Here is a 21,387-nt window from a genome sequence, read left to right on the forward strand (position 1 = left end):
ATATATCAAAAACCTTTAACTGCCCACACTGCTGAAATTTGTAAAAGTTAAAATACTCACTGTGTCACCTGCATGCATGACACAGTTACCCATTTATATTCAGTTACACTAAACAGTGAAGAATATTTAATGAGCTGCGTTTCCCACTATTTAGTTTACTAAGTTAATTCATTTAAATATTTTCTTAATGGAATTATTTTTAAAAATGAATTATTATCATCATCATGATTAGTAGTGGTAGTATTTTCAGGTGTTGGGAGTGGTCCACATTTATTACAGTAAGAATATGTAAACAAATTCAATGTTAAGTATGTCAGAATAGGAAAACTGTGATTTCTGTGTCCTGTGTGATACCACACAGAAAACAACATGAGCCACATGTGACAGCTGAAGTAACATAATTTACCTCAACTCTTGGTTTTTTGGCTTCAGAGGATGCCTCATCAGCTGCTCTTTTAACTAAAAAACAAAACAAAAAAACAAACAACAATAGCAAAGAAAGAAAAACAAACAAAAAACATTGTATCACTATGCAAAACAAATTCCTTCATCCCACCTTCCTTTATTTCACTTATGCAAAATTGTTTTTGTAAAAATAGGACAGTGTATGTTGCATCACTGGTATCAGCTCTAGCAGTTATAAGTAGTAATTATTCCTGAAATTTACATTTCAGGATTAAGTTATGAAACTAAACTCCACATCATGTTGTTACTTTACCTTGTGTCCGGCTTTGCAGACCTATTTCTATGGGCGCACTTCTGTCGATGCTCGTTGACGTGGCTGCAAATGGACAAAAACAACATTTGAAGCAAATTTTCAGGGAACCAAACCCTGGAAGAAATCATTACAATTTTGGAAAATGCCAAAGGCTGTACTAGATGCCACAAAACACCCCCATCCTCAGCGCCCAAGCGCTACTTACAGCTCTCGCCATTAAGATATGACAGCAAGCCCTTTCGATCAGGTCGTCTGACAACAGGGATGTTCTCTGTCTATAAACAACACACAATCATAAAAGTCAACACTCTTTAAAGTTTACAAGATGCTGCATGTATGACAAAATGTGGGCTGGAATCAGGGGTGTCTCAAACAACACGTTGGTAAGCAATGAAGGATTGATACTGACAGATTCTGGGCTGTTTCATATGAACTCCAGAGCACTTACTGCAGCTCTTCGCACATAGGATGGATGCGGCAGGTGCACATTGTTGAGCAAGAACAAGATAGAGTCCAAGGTATAGTACTCTTTGGGCTGCCCCTCTTTACCAGTACTAAAGATCAAAACAAGCACAAAACATTTTTGAAAAAGCATGCAAGTGTCCAGTTTTACAACTAACAAACTTTAAGTGAATTACTGCGTGAAGCACACTTAAAGTGGTTTGATGTGAACCGCATTAAAGCTTGAATATAAAGCCAAAGTTACTTTATCAACCACTGTCAACAATTCTCCTGCTAGCTAAAGCACTGCTAGTTGCAACTTTAATTTCTGCGTCACATGCACAAAGTTTGGTTTTTGCACGGTGAAGAAAGACGTTTATAGTCATGACTGTAGGGACTAAAAGAGAAAACAAACAAACACACAGGTGTTTCAACTCGACTCTCTGAATCTCTGTCTCCGTGAAACAACTCGCTCGCTAGCTAGCGTCCATGATTAATTAGCATTACACAACACTACAAGTTTGGCTGAACCCCTCGCGAGGTAAGTTTAAAAGACATACATTGGCTTTCATGGAAGCTAGTAAAATTGGCTCTATAGTCTATGGAAGAGACCTCCCTGATGCACTAACAACAATTAAAAGGGTGCTTTAACTTTTGAGGAAAGTAGCTGGGTTAGCATTTCGTAGCTAGCGAGCCTTCCGTCGTTACTAGCAGCACAAGGCACAGATGAGCATCAGCTGCAGGCCTACTGAAGCACTTTGTAGATGTTATTAGCACTGACATACCCCCAGATTATGTAGTTGGTCTTGACATTCTTCGGCCAGGAGAACTCCCCAAATATAACTTCATCTCCTTTAGCAACAATCTCCTTTTTCTGGATGTTATACTGACGAAGAACACTCAACACATCCGCCATCTTCAGTTGTATGTGTGTAGTGTGTTTGCAAGGCCCCCAGTTATCAACATCGTGCGGCCTCTCTAGATGCCTGATCTGAATGACGCTTTAACTGCAAACTTTACTTTGATCACAGTGATGTATCAGTTCAACAACTCAGGCAGTTATTGGTAAAATGAAAGCGCATTTCCAGAGCAGCAAGTTGTTTATTAGGAAGGGCTTTACATCGCCGCTACAGTAGGTACATGTTAAGCAGGACAGATACAACAGAATGGTTGTGAAACACTTGAGAACGACCAAATCTCATGTCCATCTCCTAAAACGCTGTGTCAACAGTCATGTTATAAATATTTTATATGTTGACCAAAAAGACTGTGGATGTTGCTTTAAAATTAAAAATGAAAACATCAGCATGTTGGGACAAACATCCTTCACAGTTACATGGTCAGTTTATTGTTCTTTTGTTTATGAAGACGAAATGACACCGTGATAAGTAAAGCTTATTACAGTACTTTCTTACAGTAAAATGTAAATTCTGATGCAGAGAATTCAGACTGAAACACAAACTTTTTACACACACAAAAAAAATCCCAAACATTGGCATTAGTGTGTTGTTAAAACTGAATTCAAATTTACTTTATAAAAAGTGTCACCACATTTCTTTTAAAGTATAACCTCACGAGAAGAAAACAGAAAACTCAGCTTTAAAACAATAAACTGGGCTTAGGGTCAAACAAATGTTAGAACAACTAAAATTTGTGGCTAAGCTAAAGCAAAGACTGTGTAAAAGGAATCCAAGATGTTAATACTTGAAAAACACTTTTCTGATCTAAGAAATCTGTGAAATTAACAGAATAAAAAGCAACTCCAAGTTTTACCATTGACTTTGTGTGCTTTGTTTCAGGTTTCTCTTTCATTGATGTTAAGTATCTCTACATTAAACTTGCTAACTCATACCATAGATGCATGTTGAAGACTACAGGTAATCCCCCCGAAGTAAACCTACATCTGCAAACACCCTATAACTGTGACTCATGCATTGTTCCCCTTAACCTGCCAACCTCTTGCTACAAATGTTGAATTGGCCTTCATATTCTACACTCATTACATTACTCAGGAAAAGTCCCAGAAATCTTATCAGATCAGATCAGCCAAATTACGAATGACACTAAAACTCCAAGGTTGAAGCCAGAGATGGTCAGCAAACCCCGGTCTTCTGTGTCTGAGATGGCAATTCCAATGTAAGTCAGGCCACACATCACCAGCTTTGCACATTGCCTTCTTTATGGTCCTCTAGACGGGCAGCCAGACACACACATTCCTCATCCTTGGGGTGAAAGCAGTTTTCACATTATTAGCAAATTACAGGATAAAATGTGATATAATATCAAACATCTTTAACTGCCCAAACTGCAGAAAATTCTAAAAGTTAAGATATTCAGACTTTGTCAATTTCAGTGTCCTGACTGGGGGGTGGGGGATGTTTGAAGCATCACATTTCTAATGATACCACACAGAAAAACCACATAAGCCATCTGAAGTAACATAATTTACCTCAACTCTTGGTTTTTTGGCTTCAGAAAATGCCTCATCAGCTTCTCTTCTGACTAAAAAAAAACAAAACAAACAACAATAACAAAGAGAAAGGAAACAAAAAAAACATTATTTCACTGTGCGAAACATAAATTCCTTCACTTATTTAATAGAAAATATTTGCAAAAATATGACTATTAGCGACAGGACAGTGCCATTATTAATATCAGCACTAGCATTTATAAGTACCGTATTTTCACGACCATAAGGCGCACTTAAAAGTTTCTTCAAAAAGTGCGGTGCGCCCTATAGCGCAGTGCGCCCTGTGTGTTGTAAGGAGGACGTAGTAGAGAACACCATGAGAACGTTAAAGGGTGAAGTGTGGGCGTTGATCGTATATACCGGGACAATCGCACATACCTGTATAAAAGAACAGGTATGTGCATTATGCAGGACATCGTTGTTTTAACAACCCTGAAAATGGCAAAGAGACACGCTTACGAAGCACAGTTTAAACTGAAGGCCATCAGCTACGCGGAGGAACATGGAAATCGAGCAGCGGCGAGAGAATTTAAGATTAACGAATCGATGGTTCGCAAATGGAGGAAGCTGGAAAACAAGCTCCGGCAGGTCAAGAAAACGCAGCTGAGTTTCCGCGGACATAAGGCGAGGTGGCCCGAGTTGGAGGAAAGACTCGAGCGGTGGATCATCGAGCAAAGAGCGAGCGGGAGAAGCGTTTCGACGGTCACCATTCGGCTAAAAGCAGTTTCACTAGCTGAAGAGATGAACATTGAACATTTCCAAGGAGGTCCGTCTTGGTGCTTTCGTTTTATGAAACGGTGCCATTTTTCCATCCGGACCAGGACTACGGTAGCGCAGCAACTTCCAGCGGATTACGGTATAAGGAAAAGCTGGCCATCTTCCGCTCCTACTGCAGCAAACACATCGGCGACAAAAACATCCAGCCCAGCCACATCACAAACATGGACGAGGTCCCGCTCACTTTTGACATCCCGGTGAGTCACACTGTGGAGAAGAAGGGGACCAGCACGGTAGCGATACGCACAACGGGGTATGAAAAGTCTTCTTTTACTGTTGTGCTTGGCTGCCATGCTAATGGACAGAAACTGCCGCCTATGGTGATTTTAAAGCGAAAGACTTTGCCTAAAGAGAAGTTTCCAGCAGAAATCATCATTAAGGCAAATGAAAAGGGCTGGATGGATGAGGAAATGATGAAAGAGTGGCTGAGGGAGGAGTATGTAAGGAGACCAGGTGGTTTTTTCCACGCATCACCATCGCTGTTGATCTGTGACTCTATGCGTGCCCATCTCACAGCCGATGTGAAAAAACTAGTGAAACAAATGAACTGTGAGCTTGCTGTCATTCCGGGAGGCCTGACAAAGGAACTCCAACCGCTGGACATCGGTGTGAACCGCCCGTTCAAAGTAAGGCTGCGAGCGGCCTGGGAGCGATGGATGACCGGTGGAGACCACAGTTTCACTAAGAGTGGAAGGCAGCGCCGGGCGAGTTACGCCACAATTTGCCAATGGATTGTAGATGCTTGGGCTAACATGTCTGCTGGCACTGTTGTTCGAGCTTTCGCAAAAGCTGGCATCGTTTCCGAGGAGCCGCACGGCACGGAAAGTGACTCTGACAGTGAAGACAGTGAACCTGGCATTATTGATGGAGATTTAGCGCAGCTGTTCAATTCAGACACAGAGGATGAGGACTTCGATGGGTTTGATTGATGATAAAAATGTGAGTACCAAACTTTGTTTTGCTCCTGCTTTATTTTTAAATACGCACACTTGTATGCTTGTGTGTTGTTGATGATGACGATTATTGGTAATAAAAATGTGAGTACCAAACTCAGTCTTGCTCCTGCTTTATTTTTAAATATGCACACTTGCAGGGACGTGCAGAGAGGTTTAAAGGGGCGGGTGCTCAAAGTTAAAAAGGGGCACATTGAACCATGCTGAATAACAACAACACACATTCATCAAGAATCTAATATGGGAAGGGCAGGGCTGTGTTGATCTGAGACTGTAGACATTAAAAAGTCCACAGGAGAGATGGTAGCTGATTAAACAAGTTTCATGAGATAATAACAAAATGCAAAGATTGGTGACAGCGCTTGGAACCATAAGGCAAATTTTAGACCTCCTTCAGAATACTGTATATACTATGGGCATCCTTACATTATTATTTATTACTAGAGCTACAATAATAAAGCAATGAGGAGGGGGAAGTAATAAATATGAAATAATGTATTTATGATGATTCCATTTGTTTCACTATCCACTCTGTGCAGGGCAAAGCTTATTACATTTTTAAACTGTAGAGATACAATCATTTTACTGCTGTAAAATCCAACTTTTGTCTTATTTAAAATATAAATCTAATATAATCTGCTTCTTAATGTATGTTCTTTAAAATACAGCGTGTGTTTTTTAATATATTATAATTATAATAATTATTATGTGGACATGCATATTAGATCGTTTTTTAGTGAAATATAATCCCTCCAGAAAGGCAGGAAATGCCCAGAAACTTACTTTAAAACTAAATATGTTCCCTAAAACGGTGACAGAGCTACAGACCCATGACAGCCTTACACAGGTAGCCAGCAGCTATGACCAGCACTACTTGTGCAGTTAATAAAAGGACAGGTAATGTTTGTCACGCTGTTGCACACACAGCACGCTCGTTTGTTTCAGTTCGTCAGTTGCAACAAGACAGCTTACCAACGTGTACGTAATAAGCTAATACTCCTGGGTGCTACACACTACAGTGTACGCTGTACACCTACTTACTGGGTTTGTCGCATCAGTCTGTGTCTCTGAGTTAACTTGTGTTTCTCCTACAGCTCCGGACCGCAACAAATGCGCGTGCTCTTTGTGAGCTCGTTCCCGGCTCGTAACCAGCGCGTTCTGCCGTCGAGGGCGATCATTGGTTAAATGTGATCATGTGACTGATGCAAGCCAGATCCTTTTATTTAGCAAAACTATGATTAATAGTTAAATATTATTGTTGAGGGGCACAGACAGGACTCCGCACGCACACACACATAAAATAAATAAATAAATAAATAAATAAATAAAAAAAATTTAAAAGTTGCCTCAACAAAAGGGCACTTTGGGCACTCATCAGGAAAGGGGCGGGTGCTCAAGCCCCTCTAGCCCCCCCCTCTGCACGTCCCTGGTCTCTATCCATCTAGTATTAAATCTTTCTGGGAAACAAGTATGTATATTATGCACACACACAAACACACATGCAGCTATTACCTATTTCTTGTTTTTATACCTAAGATGAATTATTGTTGAATGAAGACATTTTTCAAACAAATGTAAAATGTGGGCAATTGTGTTTATTGGGTAAAGGAAAAGGCAGAAGGGGGGGAAAGGATAGAAAGAATGAAAGAGAGAGATGAGAGAAAACCCCAACAATCCCCTCTGAGCAAGCAGCAGGCGACAGTGGATAGGAAAAACTCCTTTTAAAGTGAAAGACACCTAAAGGAGAAACCTATGGCAGAACCAGGCTCAGGAGGGGGCAGTCAACTGCCGGGACTGGTCGGGGGGTGAGGGTGAAAAAAGAAAAAGGAGGGAGGGGAAGGGGGGAAATGAAGATGGAATAGAGGTGGAGGAAGACGAGGTTACATCAGGTGAGAAGCTGCAGTGCCCCTCCTCCAGAACCAGTGGAAGCGTTTTTTCTTCTTTTTCAGATACTCTTCCACCAGCACTTTTTTCTCAATGATGAGGGTTTTCAGCTCATCGATTGTTTCTGCGTTTTCTTTCTCAAGTTTGTTGCATCTTTTCACCATGTCTTCTAATTAGTGTGAATGCTTGAAAAGCATTCACAGTATTGTTCTTCTAATCTTTATTAGTGTGAATGCTTGAAAAGCATTCACAGTATTGTTCTTCTAATCTTTATTAGTGTGAATGCTTGAAAAGCATTCACAGTATTGTTATTCAAATCTTTATTATTAGTGTGAATGCTTGAAAAGCATTCACAGTATTGTTATTCTAATCTTTATTATTAGTGTGAATGCTTGAAAAGCATTCACAGTATTGTTCTTCTAATCTTTATTATTCTATTTTATCTATTCCGTACGTTTTTTGTACTCCTACTCCTTCAAAACCGTTCAACTTAGAAAAACCATTCAAACACCATTAGATTCCTATTCTTTTGGACATGACTGCTTCTATTTTTCTCATTTTTAACATTTATATTTTTAATTTTATTCAACTTTATTCAACAAAAATTTCCCATGTATTTCAATGGGGAGACCCTTCAAATTCTCATTCAATTTACTCATTTTTAAACTCTTACTACTTCCACATACATTGACATAGAGCCACCATTCAAACTTTAAAACGAAGACAAGACATTCAACTATTCAACTTGTATTTATCTTTTCAATATCTATTATACTTTTTCTTCAGTTCCAGTTTAAGTTTCATGATGTTTTTTCACCCGTTTCAGAGTTTATAATGGGTGTGTATGGGACGGAATGTTGGGGCTAGAGTGAGGCAGCTCAACTGCTAGAGTGAGAGGAGCAAAAAAATTAATCTTAAAATCTTTTTTAAAACTGCTGCTGTGTCTGCAGCGTTTGCTCTACAGGTATGATTTTACCCTCAAAACGTAGCCATCGCTGTCCTCTTTCATCCAATGTGTTTACTATTGTCCTAGGTGTTATGGTTCTTTCGTAAATGTCACCAATGCACAGCCTCCTCCCTCCAACTCTTCCATAGACTCTAATGTTAAACTTTCTCAGAAGGTTCGTTTGAAAATCAGAAGAGCATGGTGTCTTTCCACTGTCACCACGTCCATATAATAAACTCCACAGACATGAAAACTGAGAATTTGGTAGACTAGACATTGCTGTCGCTCACAGTGAAAGAATTTTGTCAATACGACTTTTACTTTTCATTTGGGAACGATTTGTTTCGGCCTGACTTTTCTGTTCATTTTAAGCAGCAAAAGTGAGGCGCATGTCTGTGTCCGTGTGTATGGAGCCATTGGGTGCGGTCACTATAGCAACCAGGCTCACACCTGCCTGCTTAACGAGCTCTCTCTGCCACTCTGCCAAAATTAATCTTAAACACTTCTCTTTCAACTGCTGCTGTGTCCACAGTGTTACAGCTATCATTTTACCCTCAAAACGTCGCCATCGTTGTTCTTTTTCCAACATCTTGTCTTTCAAAGCTCAGAGATGTAAACTTTTTAAACTGTGTGGGTCCAAGTGGAGGGATCACATTTTAGTCATTCAGTGATTCAAAGAATATGACCTTTTAATATTCTTTCAGATGTTTTCTGACTCTAAATGTTCTTTTCTCATTTCTTAGGTTTTTCTAATTTACAATTAAAACATTTTCAGCTTTTTTCCAACTTCTTCTGTGTAACCTTCAGCTTTTAGCAGTTCAGCACTTTTGTTTTCAGGTTAAATTTGGTTTTTTTTTTTTTTTTATCTCATTCAAAATTTTTAACTTAAATTCAGTAATTATTTCATTTCAATGCATACATTCAGATTCAAGCATTCACACTGCAGTTTCTTCAGAAAATGCACTTTCTAGTTATTATTATTATTATATTTTATCTATTCCGTACGTTTTTTGTAATCCTATAACTTCAAAACCGTTCAACTTAGAAAAACCATTCAAACACCGTTAGATTCCTATTCTTTTGGACAACACTGCTTCTATTTTTCATATTTTTAACATTTATATTTTTAATTTTATTCAACTTTATTCAACAAAAATTTATAATGTATTTCAATGGGGAGACCCTTCAAATCCTCATTCAACTTACTCATTTTTAAACTCTTACTACTTCCACATACATTGACATAGAGCCACCATTCAAACTTTAAAACGAAGACAAGACATTCAACTATTCAACTTGTATTTATCTTTTCAATATCTATTATACTTTTTCTTCAGTTCCAGTTTAAGTTTCATGATGTTTTTTCACCCGTTTCAGAGTTTATAATGGGTGTGTATGGGACGGAATGTTGGGGCTAGAGTGAGGCAGCTCAACTGCTAGAGTGAGAGGAGCAAAAAAATTAATCTTAAAATCTTTTTTAAAACTGCTGCTGTGTCCGCAGCGTTTGCTCTACAGGTATGATTTTACCCTCAAAACGTAGCCATGGCTGTCCTCTTTCATCCAATGTGTTTACTATTGTACTAGGTGTTGTGGTTCTTTCATAAATGTCACCAATGCACAGCCTCCTCCCTCCAACTCTTCCATAGACTCTAATGTTAAAATGGCTCAGAAGGTTCGTTTGAAAATCAGAAGAGCATGGTGTCTTTCCACTGTCACCACGTCCATATAATAAGCTCCACAGGCATGAAAACTGAGAATTAGGTAGACTAGACATTGCTGTCGCTCACGGTGAAAGAATTTTGTCAATACGACTTTTACTTTTCATTTGGGAGCGATTTGTTTCGGCCTGACTTTTCTGTTCATTTTAAGCAGCAAAAGTGAGGCGCATGTCTGTGTACGTGTGTATGGAGCCATTGGGTGCGGTCACTATAGCAACCAGGCTCACACCTGCCTGCTTAACGAGCTCTCTCTCTCACTCTGCCAAGATTCATCTTAAACACTTCTCTTTCAACTGCTGCTGTGTCCACAGTGTTAAAGCCATCATTTTACCCTCAAAACGTCGCCATCGTTGTTCTTTTTCCAACATCTTGTCTTTCAAAGCTCAGAGATGTAAACTTTTTAAACTGTGTGGGTCCAAGTGGAGGGATCACATTTTAGTCATTCAGTGATTCAAAGAATATGACCTTTTAATATTTTTTCAGATGTTTTCTGACTCTAAATGTTCTTTTCTCATTTCTTAGGTTTTTCTAATTTACAATTAAAACATTTTAAGCTTTTTTCCAACTTCTTCTTCTGCTAAAAGCTGAAGGTTACACAGTTCAGCACTGTTGTTTTCAGGTTAAATTCAGGTTGTTTCTTTTTTTTTTTTTTATCTCATTCAAAATTTTTAACTCAAAATTCAGCAATTAATTCATTTCAGTCCATACATTCAGATTCAAGCATTCACACTGCAGTTTCTTCAGAAAATGCACTTTCTAGTTATTATTAGTGTGAATGCTTGAAAAGCATTCACAGTATTGTTATTCTAATCTTTATTATTATTATTATTATTATATTTTATCTATTCCGTACGTTTTTTGTAATCCTATAACTTCAAAACCGTTCAACTTAGAAAAACCATTCAAACACCGTTAGATTCCTATTCTTTTGGACAACACTGCTTCTATTTTTCATATTTTTAACATTTATATTTTTAATTTTATTCAACTTTATTCAACAAAAATTTATAATGTATTTCAATGGGGAGACCCTTCAAATCCTCATTCAACTTACTCATTTTTAAACTCTTACTACTTCCACATACATTGACATAGAGCCACCATTCAAACTTTAAAACGAAGACAAGACATTCAACTATTCAACTTGTATTTATCTTTTCAATATCTATTATACTTTTTCTTCAGTTCCAGTTTAAGTTTCATGATGTTTTTTCACCCGTTTCAGAGTTTATAATGGGTGTGTATGGGACGGAATGTTGGGGCTAGAGTGAGGCAGCTCAACTGCTAGAGTGAGAGGAGCAAAAAAATTAATCTTAAAATCTTTTTTAAAACTGCTGCTGTGTCCGCAGCGTTTGCTCTACAGGTATGATTTTACCCTCAAAACGTAGCCATGGCTGTCCTCTTTCATCCAATGTGTTTACTATTGTACTAGGTGTTGTGGTTCTTTCATAAATGTCACCAATGCACAGCCTCCTCCCTCCAACTCTTCCATAGACTCTAATGTTAAAATGGCTCAGAAGGTTCGTTTGAAAATCAGAAGAGCATGGTGTCTTTCCACTGTCACCACGTCCATATAATAAACTCCACAGACATGAAAACTGAGAATTAGGTAGACTAGACATTGCTGTCGCTCACGGTGAAAGAATTTTGTCAATACGACTTTTACTTTTCATTTGGGAGCGATTTGTTTCGGCCTGACTTTTCTGTTCATTTTAAGCAGCAAAAGTGAGGCGCATGTCTGTGTACGTGTGTATGGAGCCATTGGGTGCGGTCACTATAGCAACCAGGCTCACACCTGCCTGCTTAACGAGCTCTCTCTCTCACTCTGCCAAGATTCATCTTAAACACTTCTCTTTCAACTGCTGCTGTGTCCACAGTGTTACAGCCATCATTTTACCCTCAAATTGTCGCCATTATTGTTCTCTTTCCAACACCGTATCTTTCAAAGCTCAAGCATTTAAACTTTTTAAACTGTGTGGATCAAAGTGGAGGGATCACATTTGAGTCATTCAGTGATTCAAAGAATATGACCTTTTAATATTCATTCAGATGTTTTCTGACTCTAAATGTTCTTTTCTCATTTCTTAGGTTTTTCTAATTTACATTTAAAACATTTTCAGTTTTTTTCCAACTCCTTCTTCTGTGTAACCTTCAGCTTTTAGCAGTTCAGCACCTTTGTTTTCAGGTTAAATTCGTTTTTTTTTAGTTTTTTTTTAATCTCATTCAATATTTTTAACTCAAAATTCAGCAATTAATTCATTTCAGTGCATACATTCAGATTCAAGCATTCACACTGCAGTTTCTTCAGAAAATGCACTTTCTAGTTATTATATTTTATCTATTCCGTACGTTTTTTGTAATCCTACTCCTTCAAAACCGTTCAACTTAGAAAAACCATTCAAACATCGTTAGATTCCTATTCTTTTGGACAACACTGCTTCTATTTTTCATATTTTTAACATTTATATTTTTAATTTTATTCAACTTTATTCAACAAAAATTTATAATGTATTTCAATGGGGAGACCCTTCAAATCCTCATTCAACTTACTCATTTTTAAACTCTTACTACTTCCACATACATTGACATAGAGCCACCATTCAAACTTTAAAACGAAGACAAGACATTCAACTATTCAACTTGTATTTATCTTTTCAATATCTATTATACTTTTTCTTCAGTTCCAGTTTAAGTTTCATGATGTTTTTTCACCCGTTTCAGAGTTTATAATGGGTGTGTATGGGACGGAATGTTGGGGCTAGAGTGAGGCAGCTCAACTGCTAGAGTGAGAGGAGCAAAAAAATTAATCTTAAAATCTTTTTTAAAACTGCTGCTGTGTCCACAGCGTTTGCTCTACAGGTATGATTTTACCCTCAAAACGTAGCCATGGCTGTCCTCTTTCATCCAATGTGTTTACTATTGTACTAGGTGTTATGGTTCTTTCATAAATGTCACCAATGCACAGCCTCCTCCCTCCAACTCTTCCATAGACTCTAATGTTAAAATGGCTCAGAAGGTTGGTTTGAAAATCAGAAGAGCATGGTGTTTTTACACTGTCACCACGTCCATATAATAAACTCCACAGGCATGAAAACTGAGAATTAGGTAGACTAGACATTGCTGCCGCTCACGGTGAAAGAATTTTGTCAATACGACCTATACTTTTCATTTGGGAGCGATTTGTTTCGGCCTGACTTTTCTGTTCATTTTAAGCAGCAAAAGTGAGGCGCATGTCTGTGTACGTGTGTATGGAGCCATTGGGTGCAGTCACTATAGCAACCAGGCTCACACCTGCCTGCTTAACGAGCTCTGCCTGCCACTGTACCAAGATTCATCTTTAGCACTTCTCTTTCAACTGCTGCTGTGTCCACAGTGTTACAGCCATCATTTTACCCTCAAATTGTCGCCATTATTGTTCTCTTTCCAACACCGTATCTTTCAAAGCTCAAGCATTTAAACTTTTTAAACTGTGTGGATCAAAGTGGAGGGATCACATTTGAGTCATTCAGTGATTCAAAGAATATGACCTTTTAATATTCATTCAGATGTTTTCTGACTCTAAATGTTCTTTTCTCATTTCTTAGGTTTTTCTAATTTACATTTAAAACATTTTCAGTTTTTTTCCAACTCCTTCTTCTGTGTAACCTTCAGCTTTTAGCAGTTCAGCACCTTTGTTTTCAGGTTAAATTCGTTTTTTTTTAGTTTTTTTTTAATCTCATTCAATATTTTTAACTCAAAATTCAGCAATTAATTCATTTCAGTGCATACATTCAGATTCAAGCATTCACACTGCAGTTTCTTCAGAAAATGCACTTTCTAGTTAGTGTGAATGCTTGAAAAGCATTCACAGTATTGTTATTCTAATCTTTATTATTATTATTATTATATTTTATTTTTCCGTACGTTTTTTGTAAGCCTACTCCTTCAAAACCGTTCAACTTAGAAAAACCATTCAAACACCGTTAGATTCCTATTCTTTTGGACAACACTGCTTCTATTTTTCACATTTTTAACATTTATATTTTTAATTTTATTCAACTTTATTCAACAAAAATTTATAATGTATTTCAATGGGGAGACCCTTCAAATCCTCATTCAACTTACTCATTTTTAAACTCTTACTACTTCCACATACATTGACATAGAGCCACCATTCAAACTTTAAAACGAAGACAAGACATTCAACTATTCAACTTGTATTTATCTTTTCAATATCTTTTATACTTTTTCTTCAGTTCCAGTTTAAGTTTCATGATGTTTTTTCACCCGTTTCAGAGTTTATAATGGGTGTGTATGGGACGGAATGTTGGGGCTAGAGTGAGGCAGCTTAACTGCTAGAGTGAGAGGAGCAAAAAAATTAATCTTAAAATCTTTTTTAAAACTGCTGCTGTGTCCACAGCGTTTGCTCTACAGGTATGATTTTACCCTCAAAACGTAGCCATGGCTGTCCTCTTTCATCCAATGTGTTTACTATTGTACTAGGTGTTATGGTTCTTTCATAAATGTCACCAATGCACAGCCTCCTCCCTCCAACTCTTCCATAGACTCTAATGTTAAAATGGCTCAGAAGGTTCGTTTGAAAATCAGAAGAGCATGGTGTCTTTCCACTGTCACCACGTCCATATAATAAGCTCCACAGGCATGAAAACTGAGAATTAGGTAGACTAGACATTGCTGTCGCTCACGGTGAAAGAATTTTGTCAATACGACTTTTACTTTTCATTTGGGAGCGATTTGTTTCGGCCTGACTTTTCTGTTCATTTTAAGCAGCAAAAGTGAGGCGCATGTCTGTGTACGTGTGTATGGAGCCATTGGGTGCGGTCACTATAGCAACCAGGCTCACACCTGCCTGCTTAACGAGCTCTGCCTGCCACTGTACCAAGATTCATCTTAAGCACTTCTCTTTCAACTGCTGCTGTGTCCACAGTGTTACAGCCATCATTTTACCCTCAAATTGTCGCCATTATTGTTCTCTTTCCAACACCGTATCTTTCAAAGCTCAGGCATTTAAACTTTTTAAACTGTGTGGATCAAAGTGGAGGGATCACATTTGAGTCATTCAGTGATTCAAAGAATATGACCTTTTAATATTCATTCAGATGTTTTCTGACTCTAAATGTTCTTTTCTCATTTCTTAGGGTTTTCTAATTTACATTTAAAACATTTTCAGTTTTTTTCCAACTCCTTCTTCTGTGTAACCTTCAGCTTTTAGCAGTTCAGCACTTTTGTTTTCAGGTTAAATTCGGGTTTTTTTTTTTTTGTTTTTTTTTATCTCATTCAAAATTTTTAACTTAAATTCAGTAATTATTTCATTTCAATGCATACATTCAGATTCAAGCATTCACACTGCAGTTTCTTCAGAAAATGCACTTTCTAGTTATTAGTGTGAATGCTTGAAAAGCATTCACAGTATTGTTATTCGAATCTTTATTATTATTATATATTCCGTACGTTTTTTGGCATCTAACTCCTTCAAAACCGTTCAACTTAGAAAAACCATTCAAACACCGTTAGATTCCTATTCTTTTGGACATGACTGCTTCTATTTTTCATATTTTTAACATTTATATTTTTAATTTTATTCAACTTTATTCAACAAAAATTTCCCATGTATTTCAATGGGGAGACCCTTCAAATTCTCATTCAACTTACTCATTTTTAAACTCTTACTACTTCCACATACATTGACATAGAGCCACCATTCAAACTTTAAAACGAAGACAAGACATTCAACTATTCAACTTGTATTTATCTTTTCAATATCTATTATACTTTTTCTTCAGTTCCAGTTTAAGTTTCATGATGTTTTTTCAGCCGTTTCAGAGTTTATAATGGGTGTGTATGGGACGGAATGTTGGGGCTAGAGTGAGGCAGCTCAACTGCTAGAGTGAGAGGAGCAAAAAAATTAATCTTAAAATATTTTTTAAAACTGCTGCTGTGTCCACAGCGTTTGCTCTACAGCCACCATTTTACCCTCAAAACGTAGCCATCGCTGTCCTCTTTCATCCAATGTGTTTACTATTGTCCTAGGTGTTATGGTTCTTTCATAAATGTCACCAATGCACAGCCTCCTCCCTCCAACTCTTCCATAGACTCTAATGTTAAAATGGCTCAGAAGGTTCTTTTGAAAATCAGAAGAGCATGGTGTCTTTCCACTGTCACCACGTCCATATAATAAACTCCACAGGCATGAAAACTGAGAATTCAGTAGACTAGACATTGCTGTCGCTCACGGTGAAAGAATTTCGTCAATACGACTTGTACTTTTCATATGGGAACGATTTGTTTCGGCCTGACTTTTCTGTTCATTTTAAGCAGCAAAAGTGAGGTGCATGTCTGTGTCCGTGTGTATGGAGCCATTGGGTGCGGTCACTATAGCAACCAGGCTCACACCTGCCTGCTTAACGAGCTCTCTCTCTCACTCTGCCAAGATTCATCTGAAACACTTCTCTTTCAACTGCTGCTGTGTCCACAGTGTCACAGCCATCATTTTTCCCTCAAAACGTCGCCATCGTTGTTCTCTTTCCAACATCTTGTCTTTCAAAGCTCAGAGATGTAAACTTTTTAAACTGTGTGGGTCCAAGTGGAGGGATCACATTTTAGTCATTCAGTGATTCAAAGAATATGACCTTTTAATATTCTTTCAGATGTTTTCTGACTCTAAATGTTCTTTTCTCATTTCTTAGGTTTTTCTAATTTACAATTAAAACATTTTCAGCTTTTTTCCAACTTCTTCTTCTGTGTAACCTTCAGCTTTTAGCAGTTCAGCACCTTTGTTTTCAGGTTAAATTCGTTTTTTTGTTGTTGTTTTTTTTAAATCTCATTCAATATTTTTAACTCAAAATTCAGCAATTAATTCATTTCAGTGCATACATTCAGATTCAAGCATTCACACTGCAGTTTCTTCAGAAAATGCACTTTCTAGTTCTATTTTATTATTATTCTGTATTCCGTACGTTTTTTGTAATCTATCTCCTTCAAAACCGTTCAACTTAGAAAAACCATTCAAACACCGTTAGATTCCTATTCTTTTGGACAACATTGCTTCTATTTTTCTCATTTTTAACATTTATATTTTTAATTTTATTCAACTTTTTTCAACAAAAATTTATAATGTATTTCAATGGGGAGACCCTTCAAATTCTCATTCAACTTCCTCCTCTTTAAACTGTATCTACTTCCACATACATTGACATAGAGCCACCATTCAAACTTTAAAACGAAGACAAGACATTCAACTATTCAACTTGTATTTATCTTTTCAATATCTATTATACTTTTTCTTCAGTTCCAGTTTAAGTTTCATGATGTTTTTTCACCCGTTTCAAAGTTTATAATGGGTGTGTATGGGACGGAATGTTGGGGCTAGAGTGAGACAGCTCAACTGCTAGAGTGAGAGGAGCAAAAAAATTAATCTTAAAATCTTTTTTAAAACTGCTGCTGTGTCCGCAGCGTTTGCTCTACAGGTATGATTTTACCCTCAAAACGTAGCCATCGCTGTCCTCTTTCATCCAATGTGTTTACTATTGTCCTAGGTGTTATGGTTCTTTCGTAAATGTCACCAATGCACAGCCTCCTCCCTCCAACTCTTCCATAGACTCTAATGTTAAAATGGCTCAGAAGGTTGGTTTGAAAATCAGAAGAGCATGGTGTCTTTCCACTGTCACCACGTCCATATAATAAACTCCACAGGCATGAAAACTGAGAATTAGGTAGACTAGACATTGCTGTCGCTCACGGTGAAAGAATTTCGTCAATACGACTTTTACTTTTCATTTGGGAGCGATTTGTTTCGGCCTGACTTTTCTGTTCATTTTAAGCAGCAAAAGTGAGGTGCATGTCTGTGTATGTGTGTATGGAGCCCTTGGGTGCAGTCACTATAGCAACCAGGCTCACACCTGCCTGCTTAACGAGCTCTCTCTCTCACTCTGCCAAGATTCATCTTAAACACTTCTCTTTCAACTGCTGCTGTGTCCACAGTGTTAAAGCCATCATTTTACCCTCAAAACGTCGCCATCGTTGTTCTTTTTCCAACATCTTGTCTTTCAAAGCTCAGAGATGTAAACTTTTTAAACTGTGTGGGTCCAAGTGGAGGGATCACATTTTAGTCATTCAGTGATTCAAAGAATATGACCTTTTAATATTCTTTCAGATGTTTTCTGACTCTAAATATTCTTTTCTCATTTCTTAGGTTTTTCTAATTTACAATTAAAACATTTTCAGCTTTTTTCCAACTTCTTCTTCTGTGTAACGTTCAGCTTTTAGCAGTTCAGCACCTTTGTTTTCAGGTTAAATTCGTTTTGTTTGTTTTTTTTGTTTTTTTTATCTCATTCAATATTTTTAACTTAAATTCAGCAATTAATTCATTTCAGTGCATACATTCAGATTCAAGCATTCACACTGCAGTTTCTTCAGAAAATGCACTTTCTAGTTATTAGTGTGAATGCTTGAAAAGCATTCACAGTATTGTTATTCGAATCTTTATTAGTGTGAATGCTTGAAAAGCATTCACAGTATTGTTATTCGAATCTTTATTAGTGTGAATGCTTGAAAAGCATTCACAGTATTGTTATTCGAATCTTTATTATTAGTGTGAATGCTTGAAAAGCATTCACAGTATTGTTATTCGAATCTTTATTATTATTATTATTATTATTATATTTTATTTTTCCGTACGTTTTTTCAAAGCCTACTCCTTCAAAACCGTTCAACTTAGAAAAACCATTCAAACACCGTTAGATTCCTATTCTTTTGGACAACACTGCTTCTATTTTTCATATTTTTAACATTTATATTTTTAATTTTATTCAACTTTATTCAACAAAAATTTATAATGTATTTCAATGGGGAGACCCTTCAAATCCTCATTCAACTTACTCATTTTTAAACTCTTACTACTTCCACATACATTGACATAGAGCCACCATTCAAACTTTAAAACGAAGACAAGACATTCAACTATTCAACTTGTATTTATCTTTTCAATATCTATTATACTTTTTCTTCAGTTCCAGTTTAACTTTCATGATGTTTTTTCACCCGTTTCAGAGTTTATAATGGGTGTGTATGGGACGGAATGTTGGGGCTAGAGTGAGACAGCTCAACTGCTAGAGTGAGAGGAGCAAAAAAATTAATCTTAAAATCTTTTTTAAAACTGCTGCTGTGTCCACAGCGTTTGCTCTACAGGTATGATTTTACCCTCAAAACGTAGCCATGGCTGTCCTCTTTCATCCAATGTGTTTACTATTGTACTAGGTGTTATGGTTCTTTCATAAATGTCACCAATGCACAGCCTCCTCCCTCCAACTCTTCCATAGACTCTAATGTTAAAATGGCTCAGAAGGTTCGTTTGAAAATCAGAAGAGCATGGTGTCTTTACACTGTCACCACGTCCATATAATAAACTCCACAGGCATGAAAACTGAGAATTAGGTAGACTAGACATGGCTGTCGCTCACGGTGAAAGAATTTTGTCAATACGACATGTACTTTTCATTTGGGAAGAATTTGTTTGGGCCTGACTTTTCTGTTCATTTTAAGCAGCAAAAGTGAGGTGCATGTCTGTGTACGTGTGTATGGAGCCATTGGGTGCAGTCACTATAGCAACCAGGCTCACACCTGCCTGCTTAACGAGCTCTGCCTGCCACTGTGCCAAGATTCATCTTAAGCACTTCTCTTTCAACTGCTGCTGTGTCCACAGTGTTACAGCCATCATTTTACCCTCAAATTGTCGCCATTATTGTTCTCTTTCCAACACCGTGTCTTTCAAAGCTCAGGCATTTAAACTTTTTAAACTGTGTGGATCAAAGTGGAGGGATCACATTTGAGTCATTCAGTGATTCAAAGAATATGACCTTTTGATATTCATTCAGATGTTTTCTGACTCTAAATGTTCTTTTCTCATTTCTTAGGGTTTTCTAATTGACATTTAAAACATTTTCAGTTTTTTTTCCAACTCCTTCTTCTGTGTAACCTTCAGCTTTTAGCAGTTCAGCACCTTTGTTTTCAGGTTAAATTCGGGTTTTTTTTGTTTTTTTTTAATCTCATTCAATATTTTTAACTCAAAATTCAGCAATTAATTCATTTCAGTGCATACATTCAGATTCAAGCATTCACACTGCAGTTTCTTCAGAAAATGCACTTTCTAGTTATTATTATTATTATATTTTATCTATTCCGTACGTTTTTTGTAATCCTACTCCTTCAAAACCGTTCAACTTAGAAAAACCATTCAAACACCGTTAGATTCCTATTCTTTTGGACAACACTGCTTCTAAATTTCATATTTTTAACATTTATATTTTTAATTTTATTCAACTTTATTCAACAAAAATTTATAATGTATTTCAATGGGGAGACCCTTCAAATCCTCATTCAACTTACTCATTTTTAAACTCTTACTACTTCCACATACATTGACATAGAGCCACCATTCAAACTTTAAAACGAAGACAAGACATTCAACTATTCAACTTGTATTTATCTTTTCAATATCTATTATACTTTTTCTTCAGTTCCAGTTTAAGTTTCATGATGTTTTTTCACCCGTTTCAGAGTTTATAATGGGTGTGTATGGGACGGAATGTTGGGGCTAGAGTGAGGCAGCTCAACTGCTAGAGTGAGAGGAGCAAAAAAATTAATCATAAAATCTTTTTTAAAACTGCTGCTGTGTCCGCAGCGTTTGCTCTACAGGTATGATTTTACCCTCAAAACGTAGCCATCGCTGTCCTCTTTCATCCAATGTGTTTACTATTGTCCTAGGTGTTATGGTTCTTTCATAAATGTCACCAATGCACAGCCTCCTCCCTCCAACTCTTCCATAGACTCTAATGTTAAAATGGCTCAGAAGGTTCGTTTGAAAATCAGAAGAGCATGGTGTCTTTACACTGTCACCACGTCCATATAATAAACTCCACAGGCATGAAAACTGAGAATTCAGTAGACTAGACATTGCTGTCGCTCACGGTGAAAGAATTTTGTCAATACGACTTTTACTTTTCATTTGGGAGCGATTTGTTTCGGCCTGACTTTTCTGTTCATTTTAAGCAGCAAAAGTGAGGTGCATGTCTGTGTCGTGTGTATGGAGCCATTGGGTGCGGTCACTATAGCAACCAGGCTCACACCTGCCTGCTTAACGAGCTCTCTCTCTCTCTCTCTCTCTCTCTGCCAAGATTTATCTTAAACACTTCTCTTTCAACTGCTGCTGTGTCCACAGTGTTAAAGCCATCATTTTACCCTCAAAACGTCGCCATCGTTGTTCTCTTTCCAACATCTTGTCTTTCAAAGCTCAGACATTTAAACTTTTTAAACTGTGTGGATCCAAGTGGAGGGATCACATTTTAGTCATTCAGTGATTCAAAGAATATGACCTTTTAATATTCTTTCAGATGTTTTCTGACTAAATGTTCTTTTCTCATTTCTTAGGTTTTTCTAATTTACAATTAAAACATTTTCAGCTTTTTTCCAACTTCTTCTTCTGT

General features: G+C 37.2%; 1 protein-coding gene across 1 annotated transcript in view; it reads right to left on the minus strand.

The window, feature by feature from the left end:
• The window catches only part of cdc73 (cell division cycle 73, Paf1/RNA polymerase II complex component, homolog (S. cerevisiae)), a 76,809-nt gene that overhangs the window by 17,730 nt on the left and 37,692 nt on the right, over nt 1-21,387 (minus strand). Inside the window, exons 5-10 of the mRNA XM_085255870.1 lie at nt 3,609-3,661; nt 1,945-2,075; nt 1,167-1,272; nt 924-993; nt 719-781; nt 407-459 (exon numbers count right to left, since the gene is read on the minus strand). Coding sequence (XP_085111996.1) covers nt 407-459; nt 719-781; nt 924-993; nt 1,167-1,272; nt 1,945-2,075; nt 3,609-3,661 — 476 coding nt within the window. The remainder of the gene's footprint in view (nt 1-406; nt 460-718; nt 782-923; nt 994-1,166; nt 1,273-1,944; nt 2,076-3,608; nt 3,662-21,387) is intronic.

Source organism: Mchenga conophoros, linkage group LG18 (assembly GCF_057382185.1).
Source record: "Mchenga conophoros isolate Kocher_MC1m ecotype Shallow Benthic linkage group LG18, M_conophoros_male_GT1.1, whole genome shotgun sequence".
In the NCBI taxonomy this organism is placed as follows: domain Eukaryota; kingdom Metazoa; phylum Chordata; class Actinopteri; order Cichliformes; family Cichlidae; genus Mchenga; species Mchenga conophoros.